At 48.2% G+C, this 23,269-nt stretch overlaps 1 protein-coding gene and 1 non-coding gene across 2 annotated transcripts; one reads left to right on the forward strand and one right to left on the reverse strand.

Moving 5' to 3' along the window:
- Positions 1-5,617: 5,617 nt before the first annotated feature.
- Positions 5,618-8,879, reverse strand: EPOP (elongin BC and polycomb repressive complex 2 associated protein). Its single transcript, XM_016164767.2, has one exon. The coding sequence runs from the start codon at positions 8,436-8,438 to the stop codon at positions 7,296-7,298; it is 1,143 nt and encodes a 380-aa protein (XP_016020253.2). The 5' UTR covers positions 8,439-8,879; the 3' UTR covers positions 5,618-7,295.
- Positions 8,880-12,824: 3,945 nt separating this feature from the next.
- LOC118604399 lies at positions 12,825-12,931 on the forward strand. Its single transcript, XR_004951713.1, has one exon. It is a non-coding gene; the product is annotated as a U6 spliceosomal RNA (small nuclear RNA).
- Positions 12,932-23,269: the final 10,338 nt, after the last annotated feature.

Here is a 23,269-nt window from a genome sequence, read left to right on the forward strand (position 1 = left end):
TGGCCTGCAAGGCCCTGCATGATCCAACCCTAGCCCTTCCTCTGCCCAGCCTCTCACCCTGACCCTAGGCTCTTATCACACTCAGATCTTTGATGTACCTTGCTCCCTCCAACACCAGGACTGTTATCCACACTGTCTCCTCCCTCTGGAACAGTCTTTTCTCCCCTTTCTTTGTTGTTAATCCTTAGTCATCATTCCAAACTCTTCTCAAGCATTGCTTCCTACAGAGAAGCCTCTTCTGTCCTCCCTGGCTAAGGCAAACACTCCTGGTACAGCTCCTGGGCCCTCACACTCCTCTCCTTCCCAGCATTGTCTCAATTGTATGATTATCGATTATGATCCATCGCCCCTCCGCACTGCAAGCTTGAGAGGGCCAGGACCCTGCCTGTTCTGCTCATCATTGTCTCTCAGTGCCTGGAACAAGGCCTGGCACATAGTAGGGGGCTCAATTAATATTTACTGAACAAAAAATAAGGAAAATTTATAGCCACTATGGTCTTATTGGGTCATTCCTCAGGGGTTCCCTGTTGCCTTCAGAATAAACTCTTTATCCTGACATTCAAGACCTTTCATGATCTGACCTCTGTCTGCTTCACCTCTTTTTTCATGCATCCTGCGCTCCAGGCAATATGTTCTTTTTAAGAGCTCTGCTCACTCAAGTCTCAGTGCTTTTGCTCTACCCACTTTGTATTCCGTGCTCAGCACCTCCCAGGCCTTTGTCATTTCATGAACTCTTACCTACCTTTCAAGACTCGACTCAACTATCTCCTCCTCTGGGAAGCCCTCCTTGACCCCCAGTGCTCTTCCCACATGCTCCACTCTTCCCTTGGCCTCACTGATCTCCACGTTCATTTGTCCTGCTGTACTGACTATTTGCTCACCTCTCTCCTACTACTAACCTGTGAGCTTTGGGGAGAGAAATATGGGGGTTTAGTCATTTCTTCTTATTACTCAAGACAGTTAATGCTTGAATAGATGTTAGCGCTCTTCACATCTCCTCACCGCTCCTCCCTATTCCTTTAAAATTGTGCCGCACAGCTTTATACATAAAACTAACAACAACTGGAAGCGACCCAAACATCCATCAACAGGCTATGTAAATTGTAGAATGAAATATTACAATGAAATATTACAATGAAATATTACATGGCAATGAAAAGAATACACTACTGCTACACGCCACAGCACGATGAATCCACATGCATAAGGTAGAACAAAAGAAGCCAGATCCAAAAAAGTACCTTCCATTTCCATGACAGTCAAAAACAAGTGAAATGAATCTGTGATAACAGGGGACAACCAGCATGGTAGCAATCTCCAGGTTGGGGAGAACGAGTGGGAGTGGGCCTGACGGAGCGTCCCAGAGAGCTCTTATGTGGCTTACCTGGAGTGCCTGTGTAAACATTAACCAAGCTGGACTTTTTATGCACTTGAAAGTAGAGAACTTCACCTCTGTTTTTTAAAGTGCTATGGTTTTTGCAATAAATCATGGATAACAAACCTCCTGTACCTAAGAGTCACTTCCTGCTACAGAGTCCCCTGGTTTTAGGATATTAAAGCCCAGAGAGGGCGAACCACTCAGCTGGAGCTGCCCAGTAAGTCTACACCCTAAGGAGGGGAGTACATGTCCTGCTTTTCCCATGCAGCTGAAGGCTCCTCAAGAGTAGGCTCTGTGTCTTTGTGTCTCTGGCACAGAGCTCTATGACCTCCAAATATTGGTGGGGGGCTACCTCTGGTCCATAACTGAGTGATACTGCATCGGTGAAACATGGCAGCCATGTGGTAATTAAGAGCATAAACTCCAAAGGCACTATTCTGTAGCTGTGTAGGCTTTACCTCTCTGTACCTCAGTTTCCTTATCTGCAAAATGGGGATAATAACAGTATCTTCCTTATAGTGTCGTTCTGAGGATTGGATGAGTGACTAAGCATAAAGCACTTAGACCAGTGCTTAAGAAAGTGCCATGTGTTTGCTATAATAACTGCTATTAGGAGGAAACCCAGTCAGACAGACCAGAGTTAAACTCTACTGCTCCACTAGCTGTGAGACCTCAGGCAAATCAATAAACCTCTCTGAGCCTCCATTTCCTCAACAATCTAACAGTGATAATAATACTTATCAGTTGTTATTAAAACAAAATAATGCATGCAAAGCACCTGACTAAGTCTTTGTGTGCAGGGAATATGTCTTACACCTCTCTCCCGAAGCCCAGGACTGGGAGGTGCTCAACTGGTTGGAAGAATATTAATCCCTTCCCCACCTACCCTTTGCCAGCCTGGCATCCTCTTTCCGGTGTTAGCAGACAGCATCATCTAGTGGACACCTCTGGAACTGCATCTAGTCAAGTGCCACTGACCAAGCTGCTGTACGGTCCTGTAAATAAGTGTTTAAAGTACGCACTCTTCGTTCGACAAGTATTTGTTAGGTGCCTGCTGTGACAGGACATGGATCCAGGACTTAAAGAAAACTAAAAAGAGATACAAGATGACTGTAGAGGGGTGCAAGAAAAAAAATCACAAACAATGATCTTATCATCAATACTCTAATTTATCTTAAAGAAATTATAAACATCATGTAGAAGGTCTTGGAACACTGGACAGTGTCTTCTTGGAAAGTTTTTACAATTTCAGAAGTGATTTTTAAGTTGCCTTTTTGTGTCAGTAATTCTCAGTTAAAGCCAAAGCAATGAAATGAAAGCTTAGCTCAGAAAGGTGTTTCCCCCAGGGCAGCCTTAGCTTGCCAGGTTCTCCATGGAGAGGGGGAGTGGCAGTGTTTGGCTCTAAAGCCCATATTCTTCCACCACCCTCTACTCCCCTCCCCGAGAGTGAAGAGGTCTAGAAGTCTTCGTAAAAGAGTGAAGAGGGTCTAAAGGTGGCATAATCACAACCAACAGGGGGAATCAAAGACCTCATGGAAGAGATAGAGATAGCATTTCAAAAGTGCTTTGGAAAATGAAGGTATAGAAAGGGGTGGGTGGCTGGGGTAGAAACGACATGCCAGTGTGATGGACCACACGGTGTGTAAAGGGAAACAACAGGGATAGGCTAGACAGGAGAGTTAGGGTCAATTCATAGAGGGCCCCAATGATGGGAAGCTGCATTTAATAAAATCAGGGAACCCATGAAGTAATAAGGTCATCTGATCCGAGAAGAGATACAGAACCTAGTTAGGTGGCTACTGCAATAGTCCAGGCTAGACGTGTGGAAGCAGCACCAGGATGGAAGGATAGAAGAGATATTGGCAAGGTGAGAAGCAGAGGGAGGGTCAGATATAGATAGCAGTGGGTCAAATGAGAGGATCCTGGTGAGAATCCAAGATGCTGAATCTTGGGTAAGTAATGGGGTGTAAGGCAGAGCTGTGACCAGAACATTCACTTGACCAGGGTGACTGATGTGGGCAGGGTTGGAGACAATCAAATCGGCTTGGTCTTCAATAGGGAAAGTATGGGTTGCCAGTATTTACGTGTAGATATGGCACCAAAGCTCAGAAGAGGGTCTAGGCTGGAGGGAGAGGGAGCAGGGGCAGTCATTTGAGAGTCACCTGCCTATGCAAGTGCAAGCTAAAGACTTGGAAGAGGAAGACAAAGGGAATTGTGTGGGAGACATGAAGGCGGAGGATAGACACCTCCTGGACACCACTGGACTCCCTTTTTTTTTTTTTTTTTTAAAGCTTCCTATGGACAGAGGAAGAAGAGAAGGGACAGAAGATAGAAAAGGAAACTTAGAGTGAAAAAACTAGGTGTTAGTGAGCATCCAGCAATGTCTTAGGTCATAAAGAGATCCAGGGTTCGGAACAAACAGGGAGGCAACCATTGGATTTGTGGTTAAGGGTTGTCATGAGTGACCCTGGAAAAAGTGGTTTCAAGGGGCAGAAGTCAAGCCACAAAGATTTAAGAGACAAGAGGCAGAGCATATCGGAAAGCTGAGGCTCCCAGGAAGGTAGGTGAAGATAAACAGGGCTGGACTAATGTGAGGGCGGCCCCAAGGTGCCTTGGGGACAAAATTTAAGGAAGTACTCATTCTCAGGATTGTGCAGGTGGACCTGATGAAGAGCAGCAGACATGGGCTCCAGAGCTGTGGCAAGATTGAGGCCCATGGAGAGAAAGCCTCTAAGACTAAAAGAGATAACCCAGTAAAAAAAACTTATAGAGACCCAGACAGAAGCTAAGACCCTTGATCTCCCACCAAACACACTGCGGCCAGTGGCAGAGCCTCCATCCTCAAAGAACAGGAAGGATGGGGGAGGGGAGGGGTGGAAGGAAGAGTGCACACGGACAATCTGGGAACAAGGGCTGGAAACATCCAAACCAGAGTGGCCAAGAAACCAGGAAGGCAGGGAGGAAAAGCTTCCTCGGACCCCCTGGGGAGATTGAGCTTCCCTTCTCCACTCAATGAGCATTAGGGGGAGGAGCATCCCAGCAACTTTAGGATCAGCCCGGGAAAAGCAAAAGGTCCGTCTCTACCCTTTCCCCAGGCTGCTTCAATCAGCAAGACTTGTGGCCTCAGCTCAAGAGGGGCAGCACCCCTCACCAACCCCGCACATGCTTCCTTCCCCCCAAAAATCTGGGCAAATGTCTCTCCTCGCTCAGACTCAGTTCCTGTAGTGGGCCGAATGGTCACACCCAAAAAGGTATGTCTATGTCCTAACTCCCCTCCCTCCAGACCTGTGTGACCTTATTTGGAACAAGGGTCTTTGCAGATGTAATTAAATTAAGGTTGTCAAAAATGAGATCAAACTGGATTACCCGGATGGGCCCTAAATCTAATGACAAGTGTCCTTAAAAGAGATGAGTGAGGGGAAGGCCAGGTGAAGAAACTGGAGTAATGCAGCCACAACCCAAAGAATGCCTGGACTCTCCAGAAGCTACAAGAGACCAGGAAGGAATTCTCCCCTAGAGCCTTCATAGAGAGCATGGCCCCGCCAACAGCTTCGTTGTGGACTTCTGGCCTCCAGAACTGCGAGAGGATAAATTTCTGCTGTTTGAAGCCACCAAGTTTGTGGCAATTTTTTACAGCTTCCCTAGGAAACTAATATAGTTCCCTATTCTATAAAACGAAAGAAGGCTCTTAGGGGTGCTTCCAACCTTGAGATTCTCCAAATTAAACCATTCAGCAAGGAGGGGAGTTCCAGGTCTGGCCAAAGGAATGTTTTTTAACTCACTGCCCAGTGCCCCTTCCAGATTGAGGCTTAATACTTTCACTTGAGTGGGGAGGAGGGAAGCCAAATTAATGGCCCACCTCCCGTTCCTCAGAGAATCCAAAAGAGTATTTCGTGACCTACCACCAAAGCTCAGACCATCCCGCCCAATCTGATCCATAGGGCCAAAGCTGCCCTGGACCACACTACTAAAAGCAAAGAGCTTTTTAAAAAGAGTTGGCCTCTCTAAATTTGCCCTTGCAAACAACACCTCCTCTTCACAACTCTCTCCCCACCCCTCATGTCTGCCTTCTTCCTCTGCTTTCCCAGTCTTGGGGGGCGAGATAAGAGGGATACCCTGAAGCACAGGAATGGAAGGCACTCTCCCACTCTCCTCCCTCCTCCCCACAACACAGCTGGAGGGGGGAGGGGAGGTCAGCAGGGTTCATAAAGGCCAGATGTTGAGAAAGAAGAGTAGTGCCCATCCCACGCCCACTCACCCCATTCCGACCCTCGCCCCCAGTGAAAACAAATTGAGACAGTTTTTAAAATGAAGAAAACATTTTTCTGGTTTTTCTCAAGAATCTGCTCTATGCAAACAATAACTTTTTACAAAGCATTTTCACAGAAAAGGAGACAAGTCCTTCCCCAGTATCGTATTTGGGAATTGTTCCTCCCTCGCCGTTTTGGGGGAAAGGGGGTCATTATCCACTGGTGTGGACAGAAGGGTCACTGGGTCCCTATGTTGTTGGGCAGGTCCTCAACCCCCAGGTTCCCCTCACACTTAAACTTGGAATCTCCCTAACAGCTAATCTCCCCAGATTTCACCTGGGTGGAGAAAGCGACTCCACCCCTCCGACTCCAGGGGATCCTCCCAGCCAGAGGGCGAGGTCCAGCCCTAGCTCTCCCCTCCCCCCCAGAAAACAGAACCTCTGACCTCAAAACTAATCCCCTGGCCCTGCCCCCTTCGGATCCATCAGGTCCCTGACAACTCCCTAAATGCCTGATGTGAAGCAGGGAAGCTGAAAGCACCTCAGCCCAGTTTCCATCCAAACCCAAACTTTACCCCTTCAAACTCCATTGGACCTTGCAGGTAGGCCAAGAGTCCTTTCATTTGCCCCCTCCGCAAATAGGAGCTTGTCTGGTCTCTACCTTTTCAGGGGGCTATTTGGGTGTCCAAAGAATGGACCCAGGCCTGCCCTCTACCTCCACCCCTTCCCATCCATAAATCGGTGATGAGGACCTCGAAAGGCAACTTGTTTGGTCTGATTTTATTGATTTCTTCCACCTTCCATTACTTTCCCTGGGAAAGTCTCTGGCTCCTTCCTCAGACAAAGTCTGCACTTTCGGAGCGGGGGAGGTTCCTCAGCCCTGCCCCTCCTACTGTGAGAAGTAAACTGGGGGAGGGAGTTGGTTTATCAAGATGTGTCCTCTTTTACCCGTTAGACCTTATAAACTGAAAGCAAACAGGAAAATTTAAGAAGGAAACTCCAAAACTGGACAAAGGGAAAGGTTGGTGGCTGAGACTGAAGATCTCACCAACTAGGGGTCACCTGACTTGGGGGGCCCTAAGAAGGAGGTGATCGTCTTCTCGTTCAAGCTGCCCTTTCCCTCTTGAAGGCTCCGTGGTGCTTGGAGTGCTGGGGAAGGCCTGAGGGGAGCAAAGGGTTAAAGGCCTAGATAGCGGGGGTGGGGGATGCCCCCAGGGAGCTGCCAATCACATCCCCGCCTCCACCGCAGCCCCCTCACCCCCAGGCTCGCCCACAGAAACAACCGGTTTGTCCATCACCCATGTCTCTCTCCCTTTTTTTTTTCTTTCTTGTCTTTGAGCGGTAGCCTCCTTTGCTCCCCCTGGGGTGAAGGCCCTGCCCCCAGAGATCCAAGATGGAAGAGGGGAGGGACTGGAATCTCTGTCATTAAGCCTTTTTCCGTTAAGCCTCCTCCTGACTCCAGCCTTTAGTTCATCTCCAAAGGATGAGGGGGAGGAGGTGTCACCCCAACTAGTTAGGTGCTTGAAGATCACTGTCATCTGAGGTCCCTTGGACCGCAGCCCATAAAACATAAAGGGATCAGGCAAATGTGAGAAATTAGCTCTTTCCACAAGCCCGCAGTTTGGCTGTGGCCCCAACATTTCCCTCTTGGCATAAGAGGTCTCACGCTCAGAGTTCCTCCAGGTTGATCCCCCAGAATTTGACACCGGGGGGCTCAGGGACAGCGGGGCCCCCTATCTGCCACCTCCACAGCGGGTGAGCAGGCGGGGGCTTAGAGTCTCCCCGGAGGCGAAGCGAGGAGGCCGGCCCTAAGTCTCCGTCCTCGCCCACCACAAGGGCCGGGGGGCAGGGGAAGCAGTCGAGGAGGCTGAAGGTGCTGGTGATGGGGAGCGTTGGTGCAGGGCGGCGGGGCTGCGCGCTGCGGTTGGGGGGCGCTGGCCGCCGGCGTTTTTTGGCGGCTCCCCGGGAGGGCCCTTTTGCTGGCGGCCGCTCAGGCCCCCGGCGCAAACTCGGAGTGTCGAGGGCGAAGCCCTTCGCATAACACCAAAGTTTCGACCGGCGGATCAAACGATCGAAATGTTCCTGGCGGAGATCGCCGGGCGCGGCCGGCGCTCCGCTGGCCGTCGAGGGGCTAGCGGCGGGTGCCTCGGGGGCGGCCTGCGGGGAGGTTCCATCGACTGAGGCCTTCTGGCCCGGCAGGGGCGGTTCTGTGGCGGCCCCGGGCCTCGCGGACTCGATGGAGAGGCCCGCAGGTGGCGACGGAGGTTGGGAATCGGGCTCCCGATGCGGGCTGGCGGAGGTGGGGCCAGGCTGGGAATCGAGACCTGGGGCTGGCCTAGGCGGAGCCGAAGTGGAGCTAGTCGGAGGTTCCCGAGGGCTCCAGGGCGCCGGGCAGCAGCCCGGAGATCCGCGGGAGCAAGCGCTGAAGTGCGGGAAACTGCCTCCGCCCTCTTCCTCCTCGCAGCGGCCGCGGCACACCGCGGCGTCGGCATCCTGGCGGGCCTGGGAGCTCGGATCGCTGGACCGCCCGGCCTGTCCTGCGAGGTGCTTCAGGCCATCCGGGGCCCAGCCGCCGATGCACAGGGTGCCGCGAGGGCCCAGTAGCACCGGGGCCCGCGGCGCCAGTTCCCCAGTCCCCAGGCCCAAAGAGGGCGCCCGGGGTTTGGCAAGGGCGCAGAAGGCAAGGGCACGCAGGCACAGCGGAGAGAACTCCTGGGTCCCCCGACGAGGCTTCCGGGATGTGGGGGAGCAGGGCGACCCTCGTGGGGATGCCGGCACTGCGAGGCGGGGAGCCGGGCACAGAGTCTCCATGGAACCGCCTGGGGGGGTGCCCACTGAGGGGGCGCTGGTCCCAGCAGCGGGATGCCCTGGCTGCCCGAAGAGCCCGCGGACGAGGGGAACATCGCCCCCCCTCGACGGGGAGGCCTCTGCTCACGGGCGCCCCCGGCCCGCACCCCTGGGCAGCGGAGCTCTGGCTCCCTCCTCGATCTCGTCACGCGGCCCTCCCGGCAGCCGGACTCCTGGGTCCCTGCGAGTCCCGGCGCGGTCGGCCGCCCTTCCTGCCGCCGTGTTCCCTGTGCAGCCCCGGCAGGAGCCCCTCTCGAGTAGCCCGGAGCGCAGAGGCGGGGGAAACAAAGCGACCAGCGACCGCGGGGGGCGGGAAGGACTCCGGGCCCGGCACCCGATGTCCGGGCCCAAGCGGTGGGGACGGAGCCTTCCGCCCGCTCAGCTTCTTTCTTCCCCGCTGGCTCCCGGAGACCGCGTTATAGAGAACTGCCCCCTCGCTGCCCCAATACCAGCGCCGGGTTGCGAGCCCGCCGCTGATTGGGTAGTAAGCCTGTGACGTTAACCCGGACCCCACCCCTCCGGCGGCACCGCCCCCGTCCCCATTCGACTCACAGATACACACACGTGGACCCGGCGCGGCGGCGGCGGCTGAGAGCGAGCGAAGGAGGGAGCGTGCATGAGTGGGATTGCCAGGGACGAAATGTGCCTCTGCACGTGGCTGGGTGGTGTCCCGACATTTAGTCTTCGCAAAGCAATTCATTTTTATTCTTTAACATTCACGGCTTACGCATCTGTAAAATGGGAATGTACATATCTACCCTCTGTGGGCTACATGAATCAACAGATGAATCTCAAAAACACTGTTGAGGGAAAAAATGAAATGCAGCGGTGGTGGTTTACAAGCTTTACACAGCTAGGATTCCTGCGGGCAGAGAATGAGTCCAACCCCTCGGTTCCAGTCCCCTAGAACAGTGCCTGGCATACAATGGGCTCAAAAAATCTTGAACAAGTAGTTAGGAATTGAGTAAGTGTGTGCCAGATGAACAAAGGAAAACATTCAGAGAGAGGAGTGTTTATACCACGGAAGACGACAGACTTTCTCAGTACCTGTTTCCATTTTTCTAATGCCATTTCTAAACGGCCTCTCCACCAAAGTCTGAGGAGCTGGCTCTGCAGCCCACCTTGATTCCCAAGACTCTGCCCCTCTGAGTCCTGAATTGCCAAAATGGGTTGAGGAGTCCAGAAGAAGGCACACATAGACCCTTACTCTTATTTCCCCAAAAGAGTAAAGCAAAGAAAAAATGACTCCCCAATAAAACCCCCTATAATGGAGAACCACCTCCTCAGAGCATGGTCTATCCTTTTACCCTTCTTTAGTTTCTGTATAGCTTGCTGTGATGTGAAATTCTGAACGTATTTATTCTTTATTGTCAGTCTCTCCAATTAGTCTGGAAATGAGCTAAGAACTTTGTCTTAATCAGTACTGCATCCCCACTACCCAGAATGGTCCCCAGACATAATAGGTGCTCAATTAATATTTGTAAGTGAATGAATGAATCCCCAGAATATTTCTCTCTTGATAAAAATCAGGTTATTGAAATATGGCTACCTCTCATTCCCAGAAATATAAAGAGAGATCGGCATGATGGCTTTGAGTAAGGGTGTGGAAAGAATAGGATGTGGAAAGAGCCTGGGGGGATGTCACAGGAAGAACTATTTCAGTCTGGGACTGGGGTAAGAAAGGGTTTCTGTAAGGAGACAAATGATGTGGCTTGCATCCTGGCCCTCCTGGTGCAAGCATTTTTTTCCTACCTATCATCAAATAATATTTGGGTGGAAAGAAATCAGGAAGGTTGACCTCCCACCTCCCAGAAGGCCCCAAGGTGTGACTAGAGTTTGACTAACTCGGGGGTGTGGGCTTTTATTGCTCAAAATCCTTAACCCCCCCCCCCAGCATCTTCTACAGAAATCTCCAGGGCAGTTGTCATGAGTGGTGCTGCAGGTCTAGACTCCAGTGTTCCTAAGCGCCCCCAAAGCCCTGACCTCCTCCCCCGCCTCTCCCTCATACAAACTGGAGGAAAGTTCTGGAAGAATGATGATCTTCACAGCTGTCTCTTCTGGGGACTATGCTGAGAACTCTTATCCCAAGAGACAGCAGTGCCCAATTTATTTTGCTTGTGGGGCAGAGAAGCATCTGCTTCCATCCGACTATACTCCACCCTCCTTGCAGCTAAAATGCCTGGAAAGGGGGCTTGGACCCTACTTGCAGTAACCTGGATTGAAAAACTCCTTTTACCCCCTTGAGTCTCAATCATTTTTGCATTTCTGTCTGGTGTTGACACAAAGAGAGAACACTCAAATATTTTGCTATGAATAAATGAATAAATCTTATATAACAATGAAAAGCTATGGCAGAGCCTTCTCCCACTACAAAAGTCACCAGTCCCAAAAATCTGAGTTTGGGGACTTTTGGGGGGATAGTTACTATTGAGAGTCCTTTCCTAGAGGAGTAATTTCTTCCACCTCCAATTTCCCTTCTTCCCCTACCTTCTATCTGGCTCCTCAGAATATAGCCCGGAGGGAGGCATGGAAGCACCTTGCAAACAGTAGGAGTTAGTCTAACTCTCTAGCTGAAAGGACCTGTAGTTATCAAGCATCCATTTTCAGAGGGCTTGGTCTGGGGGTGTCAGTTATGCAGCCCTGAGCAGGTCACCTAGACACTCTGAATCTCAATGTCCCTATCAACGAAGAGGGGACAATAGTAGCTACCTCACAACATTCTCAGGATGGTGGAAGTGGGCTGTCCTTGCTGTTGCAATTCCCATTGCCTACAGTAGAGGACACTCGACCCCATCCTCAGCCTGCGGGATGAGAAGGCAACAAACACCCTTCTCAGGAACCTCTCCTCTCCATAAGAGAAAAGGCGACAAGCCTGGATGCTGGGGGTCCCATCCGACACCTCTGTAATAAGGCATAGGAAGAACTCCGAGGAACCTGGAAGTCAGTCCTTCTTCTTCCATGACCCATTAGGTCTCACCTAAAGGTCTATTCAAGGATTTGGGAACAGGGGACCTATCTAGTTGACCTTTCCCCAGAGGAAGTCACAGCAGAGAACTGGTCCCAGACATCTAGCCCATAATGTTCTAAGAACTTTGTTATTTAATCCCATCACAATTTTATAAGATAGATACTATATTTTTAAATTTGTATATACCATACATAGCCCAATTTAAGTGTTCAATTCAATGATTTTCATTAAATTTACAGTTATATGACCATCACCACAATCCAATTTTAGAACATTTCCTAAGAGCCCCTTACCCCAACTTGCAGTAACTGTCCATTCCTACCCGCAGCCCCCATTGACTAATCTATTTTCTGTCCCTCTAGATCTGTTTTTTCTAGACATGTCATAGAGTGGAATTATACCATATGAGGTCTTTTGCCTCTGAGTTCTTTCAGAAAAGCATAATGTTTCTGAGGTTCATCTGTGCTGTAGCATGTGTTAGTAGTCTGTCTCTTTTTATTGCTGAGTCGTATCCCATAGTATGGATATACCACAGTTTGTTTATCCAATCACATTCGGTTTGTTCACACTTTTCAGTTGTTATAAATAATAACAACTGTTATGAACACTGGCATACTAGTCTTTGTGTGAACATATGTTTTCATGTTAAGAGTAGAATTTCCAGGTCATATGGTAAATCTGTGTTCAACTTTTTTAGAAACTGTCAAATTGCTTTCTAAACTGGCTATACCATTATACATTCCTATTAATAGCTGTGTTATAAATGAGGAAAGTGAGGGACAGAGACTTCAAGTGACTAGGCCAAGGTCACACTGCTAGCCCATGTCAGAGCCAGGCAGCCAGGTCCCAAGTCTACCCATGACAGTGATCTAACCAAGAGTCATAACCAAGAGTCTACCCCATGACAATGAATCTAAGAAGGAAGCCATTTCTTGCCCCACTACACTGTAGCCACCAGCATTTTGCCAATCTTGCTTCTATAATTCCCTAAGTCAGACTCTGTTCCAGCCCAGAAGGGCTGCATTACCCCCTAGCCATACCCACACTTTGCTCTACCTCTTCTGGAAATCTGCACCCAGGGTTAGTAGCTTAAATTATAAACTCACATGGCTCTGTTCATATTCCAGACTCATCATCTTACCAGCTATGTGATTTGGGGGCAAGTTATTTAACCAACGCCCAACTTCAACACTTATCAACTCATGGCCAATCTTGTTTTATCCTTAACCCCATCCACTTCCTCCCCTGCTCCCATTTTTTAAAAGTCAACTTTACTAACATATGATTTACATACAATAAATGCACATTTTAAGTGTACAGTTCGAATAGTGTTCACAAATGAATACACTCATGTAACCACTACAATTAGGATATAGAACATAGTGCTTGCTTCAGCAGCACATATGCTAAAATTGGAAGGATACAGAGAAGATTAGCATGGCCCATGAACAAGGATGAAAAAATAATTTTAAAAAAGATATAGAACATAACCCATATTATCTTGAAACAAATCCTAGACATCATATAATTTCAATCCTAAATATTTCAATACATATTTCTACAAGATAAGGACTCTTTAAAAGCAAACATAACCCCAAAGCTATCATCAAATCTAAAAAGAAATAACAGTCATCCTTTAACATCATCAAATAGCCAAATACAATTTCTAATTATCTTTTAATATTTTTCTTTGTAATTTGTTTAGTTTATTTGAATTAAGATCCAAAGGATTTCAAGTGCTTGATATATCTCTTAATTCTCTTTTAATCCATACATTCCTTTATCTCTTTTTATTTTCTCCTTGCAACTTATTCGCTGAAGATAATAGACTTAAAAGACTATCATTTAGATTTTCCAGTCTGGAATTTACTGATTGCATCCCCAGGGTGTCATGTTATCAAGCAACATTTATTCAACAATATTTATTAAACATCTACTATGTACAAGATTGCCAAATTTAACACAAAATACAGAACATATTTACACTAAAAAATTATTTATTGTTTCTCTGAAATTCAAATTTAACTGAGCATCCTCTATTTCATCTGGCATCCCTATCTATGAGCCTATCTAGTGCTGGATCACAGTGGTGAACAAGACAGACACCCACCCCCAGAAGTTTGCGTTCTAGTAAACTAGGGGAAACCAAGTAATATACAAGCAGACAGTATTCTTCCTGAGGCTGTGAGGATTAAATGAGAAACCCATATGTTTAGCTCCTGGACCACAGAAGCACTGGATAAATGCAAGTGCTCTTTGCAGCAGCTTAGCCTTTCCTCCTCTCCTGCTTATTCCCTTTTCTCATCCCTGTTCCACAATCCCAGGAATTACTTCAGGCTTGCTCTCCTCCTGCTATACTTCTAGGACATGTCTATAGGAATTCATTCATCTATTTATCCACAGTCATGAGTACCCACCTTATAGCAAGCCCCAGGCCAGGGGAACTCAGAAAACGCAGTCTTGTGGGAGAGATGGACGTTACATGCTAATTTGACAAGTAACAATAGAAGGATGATCAAGGTCCAGGAGGGTGACCTTGAGGAGGGAAGTCTTCATAGAAGGTGACCTTCCACTTATGTTCTAAATGGTGAACAACAGGAATAGACATAGGAGGCATGAGGGGAAAATTCCAGCTGAGGAAACAGTATGGGCAAGGAATAAAGGCAAGTACCTGTCTTGCCGCCAACTACCAGCCATCAACAGCCATCCACTCCTGTAAAGTAGAGGAAGTGCCCTGGTGTTGGTCCTGTTGCATCTGCCCTCTCAGAGTGATCCCTTATCTCTCTTTCACGTCTCTCTCATTAAAAATCCAAATCTTTCCTTGACCCCGCAGGCTTTAGTTCCCATCCTTCTCTCTTTCCCTTCGCAGCCAAACTTCCTGCAAGAGCTGTCTACACACTGTCTTCCTTTTCTCACTTCCCACTTACTCCTCAACCCACTTCCATCTGCTTCCACCTCCGGCTGCCACCGAAATAGCTCTTGTTGAGGTCCCAGTGGACTCCATCTCATCAAAACTGGCAGGCTCTTTCAGCCCTCCTATCTTGACCTCTCAACAGCATCCCACATGATTGGCCACTTCCTCTTTCTAGGAACTTTCCAGTCACACCTCCCCCTCCAGGCACTTTGCTTTCCTGGTGTCTTCTTGCCTCACTTTCTTGGTCTTCAGCACAAGCTCATTCTCCCCTCCTCAGCCCAAATGTTAGGGTTCCTCAAGGCTCAGTCCAGAGTCTCTCCCTTCTCTCTCTGGACTCTCTTCCATGCCCACTCTGCAAGTACCATCTAGCCAAAGTGGTGGGCAGTGTACATGACTCAGCCCACACCTCTCCTTTCATCTCCGACCAAGACACCTCACCGCCCACTCAGTCCCCACCTCAGGCATTTCAAAAGCCCAGCAAACTCAACCTGTCCCAAACCATCGACGATCCACCTCTTCTGCCACATGTCCACTTCCAGGGAAACCTTTGCCGGTATATGTCTCCTCCATCTGTCCACTTCTATGGCCAGAAGTCCAGGCATCATCCTGGTACCTCAGCAGGTCACATCATCACTACACCATATGTTTGTTTCTCCCCATCTCTACTCCAGCCCACCCCTGCAGAACCCCCATATCTTGGCATGCCCTCTACATAGCCACCAGTTATCTTTCCAAGCCATAAATTGGATTGTGTTACTCCCTGTTCAAAACCTTTTAATGTCTTCCCATTGCTTTCAGGAGGGAGAGTGAAACTATTAATTTGGCTCACAAGCAGGGTTATCTGACAACCCTACCCACAGGTTCTCCTCACCTCCACCTCCCTGTGGTATCCTCCCTTCAGCTACCCACCCCGCCCTCCTTTAGAGTCTAAAGCAAAAAGCTCCCTCTTCTCTTTCCCCTAACACACACTGTTCCTTCCTTCCACTGTGAACTTTCCCCCCACCTCCCTTCTCCTGTGCCTGGCCAACACCTGCTCCTATTCAGAGCTCCACTGAATCAATCCTGCTTGGGAGAAAATCTCTCCCCACCCCTCCAGACTGTGCCCAGGTTAGCTTCCATCATTTAGCCCCCTCAAGACCTGTCACTAAGCATTTTCGTCTACTTGTCACTATTCATATATTAGTGTGATTAATTGATTATTCACCTCTCCCTTACCACACTCTATGATTCATGGAGACAAGGACTACATTAAATTTTGCCTTAGTCCAGTGACTAGTACATAGTTGACATTCAAATCCATTTAAAAAAATATTTTTTTATTAAGCACTTTTCAAACTGAAAGAGAAGCAGAGAATAGTAAAATGATACCCTATATTCCCATTACCTAGATGGGTAATTATGTTAATAATTATTAACATTTTAGCATATCATTTTTACTAAAATATTGCCAAGTGATTTGGAGTTTTCATGACTGTTCACCCCTAAATACTTCAAGAAGTTTTCTTGTTACAAGATTATGATCACCCCTTATAGAATTAACAATAATTCTTTAAAATGATCTAATAACCAGCCCATATTCAAATTTCCCTAATTGGCCCCCTGAAAGGCTTCTTTTGCAATTAGTTTGTTCCAACCAGATCCAAATAAGGTCTACATGTTGTGTTTAGTTATGTGTCTTAAGTCTCATTTAAATCTAGAATAACTTTTTCCCCCTATGCCATTGAGTTGTTGAATTGTTAAAACATTTTAAATAAATTACAGACATCATGTCCCACCTTCTAGATTTCTCTGATTGCTTCCTCCTTGTGTTGTTTATCCTGTATTTCCTGTAAACTGGAAATTAGATCTACAGGCCTGATTAAATTCAGGTTGACGATACTGGCAAAAACACTCCATGGGTAATGATGCTTCCTCCCTCATACCGCACTAGTCAGGGTGTCCCCCGTGCCTGAGCTCCTTGCCTTAGTGATAGAAGGCTGATTGGCAGGTCCCACTGGTGACAGCTGATCCCTTTATTGAGAAGTTTCTTCCTTTAGGATCAGGAAGTAATCTGTGGTACAATACTTTGAAAAGACTGAGTTTTTTTTTCTAGTCTCAAGGTGGCCTCTTCTGTGTGTCCCCAGTTGAAGGACTTCTTTTCAGCTAGACTTTGGGTGATTCCCAATGATGACTGTTCTGTAGTTCGGTTGTAATTCCGACGTGGTTGTGAGAGAGGCAAGCACAGCATTTACTTACTCTGCTATCTTGACCAGAAACCCCCCAGAATGACTGTGTTTTTAATAAATGGAGTAGATCCATGTGGTTGAACAGTGGCGAAGTTAGTGGGCAGGAACTAGAACTCAAAGGGCCAAAGGTCTTGATAAAAAGTTCGGATTTTATCCTGTAGGATGGGGAATTACAGACCGCTCTTAAGCAAAGGAAATCATGTGATCAAACTTGGCAAGAATGAGAGGTGGGAAGCATGAAGGGAATAGGGAAATAGCATTTCCTGAATGCTCAGCCTAACCCAGCTCTCTGCTAGATGTTTGGCACACTTGACCTAAGTGAAATCTTCACTGTGTTTAAAAGAAAAATCCTATTTTACAGATGAGGAAAATGGAGGCTCTGACTCATTTGGTCACTCACCCAAGGTTGCAGCAATGGTGAAGACCTAAGGAAGGCAGTGACCACAACATGGACAGATATTTGAGGTCAGATCAACAGCACTTGTAAGCAACTGGCCATAGGGAGGAAGGGAAGCAGGAGCCCTGGCTGAAGCTGAGGCTTCCATACATCACAGGTGGGATGCAGGAGACAAGCAGGTCGGAGGGAAAGATAATGAGCTCAGGGTGCCCAGATGTCTCCAAGTGGCTCTCTTGAGAAATGGTGTTTATTACATGACAACGTCTATAATTTAACTTCTGGCTCGATAATTAGCTTAAGTTATCCCTCACTGGCATTTCATTCAAAGCAAGAACGCTCTTCCATTCGTTCTGATGAGGCTTATTTTCTGTGAATGTTATAGGGTAAGTGCGAACTTGGAGCTGTCTGGTCTCTCTCTCTTGGTTCAAGAGGGCCAAAGACTGAAGTCAGGGAGTGGGTGGACTTGGGGGTACGGGCTTACACCAGGAGCTGCCTGAGGGTGAGGTCCTAGAACCTGCATCGTCAGTGCCCACCAGGAATGTGGTCCCCAGATTTGTTCCAGGAGCCATGTGGAGGATACAGTGACAAGAAAGATAGGATATAAGAGGTCAGTTGGGAGGTAGCTGCTGAGGTCAGCTACAAGGATGCTTAAAAGAAGACTGTGTGTAGGGGAAACAAGGAAACTTTTTTATTTAAGAGCTGTTGACAAGGTAGATTTTATGAGACTTTGTGGCTGATTCAGAGAAGGAGTGAGGAGATAAAGAGTTGAGAAGGACCCTCAGGTTTTTGTCTCATGAGGGACCTATAAGAGGAGGGTGGGTCTAGGAATGGAGAGATGTCAGTTCAGTTTGGGTCTCAGTTTGAGGAAGCCAAATCTAAGTGGCTGTGGTCTGAGGACACCTGGGAAAGGAGGTCTGGGACTGGAGAGCCATCAGGATTAGTCATGGGCACACAGGTCATGGTCGAAACAACAGGCATGGATAAGCTCCTCCAGGGAAAGTAATGTGGATCCGGAAGACTCCCACAGGATGGGAAGAGGACAGGACCTCAGCAAAGGCAGCTGAGGAATGTGAGAGAGTGAGCCATGCAGTGCAGTCATGGGGAATCAAAAGCCAAGGAGAGGTTATGTAGGACAATGACCAAATGACTGGCCGTTGTAATTCTGAATGAACCGGTCAGGGGTCTAGGAAACCATCTGTGGCTTCTTAGCAAAAACAGAGAAATGGAAGGGATCACCTGGAGGTAGAGCCCAAGAAGCATAAACACAGCTGTCTCTCAGCAGGACCTGGCACAGGACATGGCACTCACTGGCACTATGAGCAAAGCCATCACGAGGGACCCCCCACACACCGCCTCTGGTCTGGTCGTTTGCTCCTCAGATTGGGAAGCCTTGGCCCATATGGCCATATCTCAGTGCCCAGGGCACAGACAGGCTCAGAATTCCTTCCTTCACTTCCTTCAGTAAATATTTATTGAGCACCTGGTATGTGCCAGACATAGGTCTAGGCCCTTGAACAGAGCAACAAATCCAGAAAGATACTTGTCTTCCTGGCACTGACATTAGAGGAGAAAGACTGATAATAAAAAGCAGACATAAGGGGTGGTTCCGTAGTGTAGCGGTTAGCATGTCTGCTTTACACGCAGAAGATCCTGGGTTCCTGCCTCAGGTGGAGCCACCGACCATAGCTCGAGTGGGCCAGGCCCTGGGTGCATGCCTTGAGTCAAGGTTGGAAGTTGGGGGGGGGTCGGAATTAAAGAGGAGGAAAAGAAGACATAAATATGTGAATAACATAGAAGGTTAAGGTATAAGAAAGATTGGGAGTGGGAGGGAAGAACACAGCTTGTAATTTTGAATAGTGTGGTCAAGGAGAGCCTAACTGAGGAGGCAGGGACATGCCTGGTGTGCGCAGGAAACAGCAAGGAAACTGGTGTGGCTACAGCACCTGAGCGAGAGGAAGAGATGAGGCCAGGGGGTTTGGGGGAGCAGGCTGGATGGGCCCTTGTAAGTGCTTGTAAGGACTTCCCTCCGAGTACTAAGAACATGGGAACTCTGGGAGGACTTGGATTCCAGAGGTGACCTGATCATCCTACAGTTTAATAGGATCGCTCTGGCCACTGTGTAGGGAATAGATAGATGGCAGGGGCAAGGATGGAGGCAGGGAGACGAGTTAGGAGGCTACCACAATAATCCAGGAGAGAGAATGATGGTGGAGATGGTGGGAAGTCATTAGATTTTGCATGTATTGTAAAGGTAGAACTAGCAGGATTTGCTGACAGAGTGGACGTGAACGAGGAATCAGAAATGATTTCACATTTTGGGCCTGAATAACTAGAAAGATAGAATTGCCATCAATTGAGATGCAGAAGGCTGTGGGTGAAGCTGGTGGCACGGGTGAAGGTGGAAAGGAAAGGGTCGATGGAGAGTTCTAGGTTAGATCACTCAAAGGGGCATTCCCCTGAAACAGGAATGGGTGACTGGATCACCACGACCTCCAAAAAATACCCATGACTGGTGACCTTTGGCAGAGCAATTTCAGCAACAGGGAGGAGAGGCCAGGGGGCAAACATGAGTCAAGCACACTGAGACAGTGCTTGGGGTCTCCTGAATGGGAGACTGAGGGACCAAGAGACAAGGCCAAGGAGGTGGTCTTTTGGATGGCGGTGGCCTGAGCCCATTTGGAGGCTGAGGGGAGAGGCAGGTGAGAAAAAGGCTGCAGATCAGGATAGAGAGACTCTACCAGAGGGAGGAGAGATGGGTCTCAGCTGAGGCTTGGACTGGGAAAGCAGAGGTTTCAAACTCAAAGCACTGAGGGACAGAGAGCAGAGGGAAGGATTCCAGAGACGGTTCAATAGGAGAGGTGATGAGGCTGACAGCAGGTGAGTAGAAGGAGTTAGGTGTGACCCCGGGATTTTGAATCCCTACTCCCGCCATCATCCTGCAGGCCTTCCATGTGAAGCTGAGTCCAGGTTTCCCCATTTTCCCACCACTCTGGCCTCCAGGCCCCACCCTGCCCCTGCTATAACCAAGGTCTGCTGCACCCCCGGAATCCTCAGTGCTCTGAGGACAGACTCATACCTGAGTCCAAATCCATGCAGTTGTTTTCTTCACTTCTGCCGCAGGCCACAACTGAGGGACACTGCTCACTTGCTGTTCCCCAGCCCGCCTAGCCCTTCTATCCCCCAGCCCTGAGTGGCTCCTCCTCCTGCTCTCCACCTGGGCCCCCAACTCAGCAAAGGTTTTGCTTCCTGTTTCAGAAAGAAAATACAGTGCTGAGAGAAGCCAAACACAAAAGAGCACATATTGTAAGATTCCATCTTTATAAAGTTCAAGAACCAGCAAAGAGAATCTATTGTGATCTGTAGTGATAAAAATCAGATCAGTGTTGCCTGGGGCTAAGGAAATGCAATGTGATATGAGAGAACTTTCTGGGGAGATAGAAATGTTCTATGTCTTTATTGGGGTGGTGGTTACACGACTGTATATTTGTCAAAAGTCATCCCTTGCACACTTAAAACGTGTGCACTTTATGTGTAAATTATACCATAAAAAAAAGTTGATTTAAAAAGGAGTGATGGATGCTAGCTAAACTTACCGCAGGAATTATTTCAAAATATAGACATATGTCAAATCATTATGTTTTACACCTTTAATGCAATGTTATATGTCAATTATCTCAATAAAACTGGAAAAAAAATTAAACTAAAAAAAATTTTCAAAAAGAGAGAAAATACATGCTATCAAGCAGAAAAGTCCTATACACACATTCATCCGTCCCCATCCTTCTCTTTCTCCCTTCTCTCTGGAGGAAGCAGAACAGCCTTCTCTGGTCCACCCAAGGCCTTGTGCCAGAGACTATTCCAGAAAATTGCAGGCCACACCTACTTGACCTCGCATCCTCCTCCCTTGCTGTCCTGTCTCCCTCTAGTTCACAGCCCAGCCCCTAGAAAGGTTGTCTAAACTCATACTATCTTCTTCCACCCCTATTTACCATGCTGGACCAGTCACCCCTCTCTGAGATACCTGTCCTGTGGGCCACACCCTCCCTCCTTCCTCTCCTTTCTCTAGTTGCCATGACACCACTTTTTTGGGAGTTCCTTTCATTCCTGGACACCCCTTCTCATGCCCCTTCCCTGGCTTCTCTCCCTCTGCTCTTTCTCAAATGTGGATGTTCCTTGGGCCTCTGGCCTTGGTCTTCTGCTCTCTGCACCTGCACAGCCTCTCAGTGTGATCTCACTCATGCCAGGGCTTCAGTTACCATCTGTTGCTTACAACAATCCATGCATCTCTATATGAATTTTCAGAATATCAATGATATGGCAGAAGAGGCAGACAGAGTATTACATATACTTTACAAGCATTCTTCAATTTTTAAAGTGAGATACATATCTACTCTTCTTCTGGACAGTCCACTGGACCTCAAATTTAGCAAGCCCCAACCTAAACTCATCAGTTCTCTCCCAATCCTGCTCCTCCTTCCTTCTTCAAGAGTCTAGTCATTTTAAGACAGAAACCTGGGAGTCACCCTCCCATTCCAGACCACTAACTGTCAATTACCCCTTCTCTCGCTTTCTGCCCCTTCACATCCCTTCTCTCCATCCCCACCAACGCGCCAGTCCAGGTCCTCTCCTTCACTCCCAGAGACATCCAAACATTCATCCATTCACTCATTCATTCATTCAGCAAGTTTAACACTGATTCAAGTGCTTAAGATACATCAGTGAACACAAGACATAAAAATCACTGCCGAATGGACTTAAATTCTAGCACTCGCAATAATTTCAGAAGTCGCTCCGTCTTCTGCCTTAACCCCTCTGACTGCCAACTCTACTGCATCCACAGTAAACTTATCAGCATGTGCATGTACTCAGCATCTTTCACAGGACCTCATGATCCTGGGATCCAGTCTGGGCCACAGGAGAAGTGCCCTGATCCTTTCCCTCCCATCTGCTCTCATCTTCTCAGGCAGACTCTGGAGCTCCTTCTCCAGGGATCCCTCTGTACATGGTCCATCCCCCCATTATAACACAGTATCACACACTACATGGTAGTTTGCCTGCCCACTAGCCAACCTTTTCTCTCTACCCTGAGCACCTTCAGGACTGCAACCCGCTATGATCCATTCTGCATCACCAGTGCCTGGCTCATTATCTGGCATATAGTTGGGGTCAACAAATGGTGGTGAATTTAAAAACTGACAGTGAATTAGCAGTAGTGTCACAGATAGGGATAGGCTTGGGGAAAGGGAGATAGTGAGTTTTGAACTAGCCCCAGACCAGCCTCCTCTTTGATAAATTGGATCGAGCCTGTGGTTAAAAGCAGGGTTCAAATCCTGCTTCTGTACCTACTGTCTGTGTGCTCTGAGTTTATTTTCTTCCCTATAAAATGGGAACAAGAATAGAACCCATGTCAGTGTTGTTGCAAGGAGCATGTCAACGCTTAGCATGGTGCCTGACATATTAGTTCTCATCAAAAGTGAGCCGTTCTGTTTACTATTGTCATCATCATCCTCCCACTGGTGTCCATCCTTGCCTCCCATCTCCCTACTGCTGTTCTCCACTATTCCCTTCTCACTTCCCAATCCATGCTTGACCCACTGCAGTGGCCCTCTACTCCCACCAGTGCCTGGAACTTTCCAGGCTGAGATCACCAGGGACCTCTTTCTTGAATAACACTTTCCTCCCTTGACCTCTCAATGCCATGTGATCGTAGCATCACTTCCTCTGTAAATGTCCCTCTCCGATTTCCACGACGTGAACTGTCCTGTTTTTCAGGACAGCCTCTGGTCCCACCACTCTGGGTCTCTCTAGCCCAGACTCTCCGCTGATCCAGACCCAAACAATCGACCTTTTACTGGGCACCACCAACCCGTGTGCCACTGATACCCGACGTCGGCATGTCCAAAGTGGTTCCTTCCTCACGCTCCCATCCCACTCTTACTCCTGGGTTCTACTGCTGAGTGGACGAATAAGCCATTCCATCAAATCCCCCAAGTTTCCCTTCTGGGAGTCATCCCCTCGGTTTTGCCTTGACAAGCGGTCCCAATCCTGGTCTTAACATCCCACCTACTTAACGACCTCATACCCAGCCCTCCTCTCATCCCCTCTGCTTCTGCCAGAGTCAAACCCTCACCACTCAGCTGGACCCTACCACTTGCTATTCAAGTGGAGCTTGCGGAAAAAGGTGGATCACAGACCCCCAACCCAGACCTACTGAATCAGAATCCGCATTTTTAACAAGTCCCCTAGGGGATCCACATGCACCTTAAAGGCTGAGAATTGCTATTCTAATTT

Source organism: Rousettus aegyptiacus, unplaced genomic scaffold (genome assembly GCF_014176215.1).
Source record: "Rousettus aegyptiacus isolate mRouAeg1 unplaced genomic scaffold, mRouAeg1.p scaffold_m13_p_6, whole genome shotgun sequence".
Classification (NCBI taxonomy): domain Eukaryota; kingdom Metazoa; phylum Chordata; class Mammalia; order Chiroptera; family Pteropodidae; genus Rousettus; species Rousettus aegyptiacus.